This window comes from Dipteris shenzhenensis, chromosome 24, assembly GCF_047967505.1.
Source record: "Dipteris shenzhenensis isolate YYH24624 ecotype China chromosome 24, Dip_SZ_1.0, whole genome shotgun sequence".
NCBI lineage: Eukaryota > Viridiplantae > Streptophyta > Polypodiopsida > Gleicheniales > Dipteridaceae > Dipteris > Dipteris shenzhenensis.
Window position 1 is genome coordinate 39,509,796 of NC_141619.1, and position 5,227 is coordinate 39,515,022.

A 5,227-nucleotide genomic window follows, 5' to 3' on the forward strand; every position below is an offset into this window, starting at 1 on the left:
TGAGCTTAACGGGCATATTTGGTCTATCGATCTGCAATAAAGATTGATTATGTGCCCCTATCTCCAACTAAAGGTCCATCTGCAAAGATTAGAACGGAAATTTACAGGATAAACCACAAAAACAGGGGTTTAAAGAGAGAACCCCAAGGACTAAACACTTAATTCCAAAAATCTCCACATTCGATCTGCAAAGATTGAAAGAGCACCTAAAGTTAGGGTTTACCGATTGATTTCCACACAACCAAAGTTGAAAGTGGAGTGGGTGAATCAATCTGCATAAAAAATTCACCGGAGAACAATCTGCAAGCAACAAGCACAGACCAACTACATCATAGATGGAAAGAGATCATCGATTCAAAGGTTTACTCTGCACAGACCACTACCATCGATCCCAGCGACCTCCTCACAATCTGTCCAACGATTGCTAGTGCAACAACAAACAAACATCCACAAAATTTCAGAACACGCCACACTTTTCCAAAAGAAATAAATTCTAGAAGTAGCAAGCAAACTCCAAATCTTTTATCGATGCCTGTGAAATGCAAGCGGTGGTACAGTACAGTTCACTGTGGAAGCTACCCTGTTGCTGCCAAACAAGGCGCATGAACTATATTTATTGCTTGTGCTTTCTGACTGGAGGTACCCACTGAGATCTATAGAATATGATTCATGAATGGCCTGTCTCCTTTCTAAGTTCCTATCTTTGATTTATGGTCTATCTTCTATCTTTCTTCTTCAATAGCCTCATCTTGTCCTCTAACTACAAAGACCTTCAACGACAATCTTCTCCCCCCCCATCTTCTCCCATCCAATCCATGCAAATTTGGGCAGGAACTCCTTGCCGTTTTCCTTCCATATCCTCACAAATTTGCTTGTAGCAAGAACAGCAAACCTCCACAGGCTAGCTTGCACCAGTTTTGCTTCAGCACATCTTTCTCTCTCTCTCTTCTCTGCTCTGCTCTTCCCCCAGAATCACCCTTAATTCTTCCTGTTCCTGTGGCTCTCTCCCCAGCACCCTCCCTGCTTCTGTAGCTTCCGGAACCTCCTTTCTCTGTCGTCCTCTGTTTGCGTGTCATTTGTCTTTCCTCGCATATCTTAGTCTTCCTCGTCTGCAACGGCTTACTTTTTCGTTACCTTATAATATTCCTCGTGGCTGTTTGTCACTCCCATTTTGCCTTCTTCTTTCACATGTGAATCAGCTATCATTTGCCCTCCTTCGTGCTCTGAGCTTCCACACTCGGAAGTGCGCTTTCCCATTCAGTCTCTCCTCACTCGCCTTTTCCCTGAGAGACTTCAGGACTCCCCAGTGCCCAGCCTTGCTCCTGCTGCTGTTCTTTGTTTTTGTGTGTGTGTGTTTGTTTGTATGTCCCGTTGTTCCCTCTTCTGTTTTCCTGCGTTTTCCTCTGCCTTCCTAGATCAGCCTAATGCCCTTCTTCCCCCTGCTAATCCTCCTCCCCTCATCTTGTCATGCCGGTCGCTAGGCCAACAAACGAGCGCCACCGCAGCAACCCCGAAAAAGAACATGAGCTTAGCTGCTCCAAGTCCAATTGCTTCCTCTGCCTCATGAAGGAATCCCACCCGGCCAAACGCAGCTCCAATCTCGCTCGCTTCTTCAAGCATCTGCCTACGGAGCCAAATGGACAGGGCTTCTCCATTAGCGCGATCTGGAGCACGGCCATGGCTAGGCCCAACGACCCGGAGCTGGTTGAGCTGGGAGTTTTCGAGTGCATGGTTTCGCTGATCTGGAAGGGAATTCAGAACCGGCGGTGGCTGCTCAGAGATCAGAACATTTTCTTTCCTTACTACGCCGCGCACATCATCGGCTCGTATACCATGAACAGAGGTGACTTCGCAGAGAAGGCAGTGAAGCAAGGAGTAATCCCGGCACTGGTGGAGCTCTTGAGGGGAAGGCTGACATGGGTGGAGCAGAGAGTGGCGGTGAGGGCGTTGGGGCACATAGCTGCGTTCGAGAGCACGTTTTCATCTGTGGCAGCGCAGGGGGAAGTGCTGGAGATGGCGATTGAGCTAGGGCTAAGTTCATTGGAGATAGTGTACACGCAGTTCATACAGTCGGAGGAAAGGAGACTGAAGTATCATCAGGATTTGCTTACGCGAGGGATGAGAGGACAACAAATGGAGTCTCGCAAGGGAGAAGAGTGGGCGAGCCAATTGCAGTGCTGGTCTCTGCAGCTCATCAACTGTTTTGCGATCAAGGAGAGGTATCTTCCCATAATTTGCAGACCAGGAGTCCTCGCCAAGATTCCAGGGATGTGGGGAGGCCTAATGAACGAGAATTCCCCTGCAGGAATGGGTTTGCTTCTCACTCTCTGTCGTCAAAAGCTCGGGAGAAGCTCCGTCGCAGCTTGCCCGACTGTTATCCAAGCTCTCTGCAATACTGCTCGCTCTTCCGATGATTGGCAATACATGGCCGTGGATTGCCTCCTCCTCCTCCTTCAGGATTCGCACACTCGAAGACGGGTACGCAGCGCACCTTCTCTCGTATTCCTTACCTTCCGCTCCAGTAGAATAGCTCGCAAATTCAGCCGCCTGCGTTTAGATCCTCCTCATGTTCTGTTGCCGCATTTTTGGCGCAGGTGTTTGATGAGGCTGCCGTAGCGCTCGTGGACCTCGCAGTACAGCCCTGCCTGGGAGAGAGGAAGAAGGTGGGGAATTTCATCGTTCAAACGCTGCTTCAACAAGAGACTCAATCACCTATGCGCTGCCGAATTTCGGGCCAGACAAAATACCTCCTAGACGAATTGGCAACTCAACGACAGAGGCTAAAGTGGGAGAAAACCATGTCGAAGGACGATCTTCGTGTAAAGCAACAAGCGGCCCATGTCGTTAAATTGGAAGGAAACGCGAAATTCTCCGCCGGAGATGTGATTGGGGCTGTGTATAAGTACTCGGAGGCACTGTCTTTGTGTCCATTAAGGGCGACGAAGGAAAGGGTAGTGCTTTACAGCAACAGGGCACAATGCCAGCTTCTTCTTCAAGATCCCGAAGCTGCTATCAGCGACACCACTCGAGCGCTCTGTCTGTACAAACCGCTCAACGGCCATGGGAGGAGCTTGTGGAGAAGGGCACAGGCATACGAGATGTTGGGTCTGTCGAAGGAAAGCTTGTTGGACGCCATCATGTTCATCAACGAATGCTCCAATGCAAACAATGGTGGTTCTGGCTCTGCTGTACCCGACTATGCTGAGCGTCTTGTCAAGAAGCAAATGAAAGCGACCTGGCTGTTCCTGGAAGCTGCAAACAGGCATGGGGACATGCAGGTGGAAGAAGACGATTTAGAAACAAAGGACGATGAGGAAGAATACGAGGAAGGAGACGAGTCAGAATGGGAAACTGCAAGCGAGAGTGATATAACTATTGTTGATGAGACAACTGATCAAGGGTCTTGCAGTAAGGATGAGGGTGACAGTGATCATCAGCTAGAAAGAGAGAAATCAGAGAACTTGCAAAGACTGGTTTCTTCTTTCAAAGGTGCGTTTTCCAGCATTGCAGTGTGCACTTGACATGGAGTTTCATTGTTGTAGATGCCTGCAGCTATCTGTTGACCATTGCTTGCACAGATCTACGGTTTAATTCTTGAAATCCACCTGATATCCCATTTCTTGATTCAGACATTGTGCGGTTTTTTTTTACATTCAGAGCTTTCGTTTGTCATTGCTTTTGGATACCCTCTGGCTGACATTTAAATAGGGCTTTCCTAAAAGATTGATGTGCACCATTATTGATTCCATTTGAGAAGGCTATCGATATCATCGCCTGGATCCCGTGGTGTTTTGAATTTTTATACATACTACACACTTGCGGGCACTGACAGGCTTAATAGCTGGCTTTCGGGTGTAGCAAGTGGTTGGAAGTGGATGCAAGTGAGGCAGAGAGTTTGGTTACACATAGCGCAGAATCTGTTTAGGCTGCTGGCTTCAGGGTAGTGTTGGCAGGGTTCAAGAACTTACTGCAAGGGATAGCACTTAATGCTAGTGTGCTTCTTTGAATCCATTTAACAAAAAACAACTAGTCTTTCCTGCTTGGTAATGGGTTCGCAGAACACCTGTGCGGAACGTATACAATTCCCAAAGCAGACAGCACTCACTTATATTCATAGGGAGAGGAGTTGTGCTTTGAAACTGTACACATTGTGTTGGTGCTTTTAAAAGTGTATGGTGGTCATATTCAACAAATAGCCGACAATTGGTAGGATTTGAGAAAATGGGTCCTCTGGTGTGCTGCTCGAGCAAGTGATTTGAAACATGACTTTAGTGCCCTTCAGTGGCTTAAATATACATAAAACTAGGTGACACGTTGGCTGCGGTTTCAATAGACATTTTCTACGATGATTTCCCACCCTTAGTCTGAAAAAAAATATTGATCAAGTCTTTTGCCTATACCAATGATAGCAACACAAGCGTTGATTGGTACTTTCTGTGTAGCCGTACTCTTATGAAGCAACAGTTAGATCGAGAGAGTCACTTCTCATACTTTCTTGTAAATCACTCATACTGTAGGCTCTACCCCAAACTAAAGAGTCCTACCTTAGTGTACTACTCTGTCATTGTCGCATCTCAATTTACCCACACAGCCTGTGGTTAGACTCGTCCAGTGAAGGGGCTTTTTAACCACCTGAAATTTTCTTCTGAATTTGCAAAGAACTGACTGTTGGCTCTCGTATTGCAGGCATGGAAATGAAGCAGCAGTATTCTTCAGAAGGAAATCCTTTGAGTGAGCTTGGTGAGAGAGAGGAGAAACAGAATCCTTTACTGGACAAAGAACTACTGAAGAAAAGGATCTACAATTTGATTCAGGAGAGGCGGTTTCTTAATCAACAAGAAGAACCCAAGAAGTTCCTACCGTGAGCTGTACAGAATCCAAGTTTTTATAATTTTAATGAGGCGTGGAATAAAGACTTTAATTTTTTGATCCTGTTTCAACTTTAACAAAAGCCTTTCACGTTTTCTTTTTCCATACATTTGGGACCTAGGAAGTAACTTTAGGTTTTCCCTTCTGTCCCTTCCTATATTAGAATCAAGCAGACAAGTAGAATACGTGAAATAAAATGGTGCGTAGGACCTGTAAAGCTCCGGTGCTTAATAGCGCGAGTTGTACTTGCTCAAAGGTAAGCGTTTACGTGTTAAAAGCACAAGATGTAAAACAACCATTGAGGATGACTGTTAACTCAGTAACTAATCTCACAATTACAATAGTGCAAGCTAGAATA

The 5,227-nt window shown here is 46.3% G+C and overlaps 1 protein-coding gene across 1 annotated transcript; it reads left to right on the forward strand.

The window, feature by feature from the left end:
- The first annotated feature begins 586 nt into the window (after positions 1–586).
- Positions 587–4,929, forward strand: LOC147886588 (uncharacterized). The gene is made up of 3 exons (XM_087395109.1): positions 587–2,478; positions 2,595–3,489; positions 4,687–4,929. The coding sequence occupies exons 1-3, from the start codon at positions 1,468–1,470 to the stop codon at positions 4,863–4,865; spliced, it is 2,085 nt and encodes a 694-aa protein (XP_087251235.1). The 5' UTR covers positions 587–1,467; the 3' UTR covers positions 4,866–4,929.
- Positions 4,930–5,227: the final 298 nt, after the last annotated feature.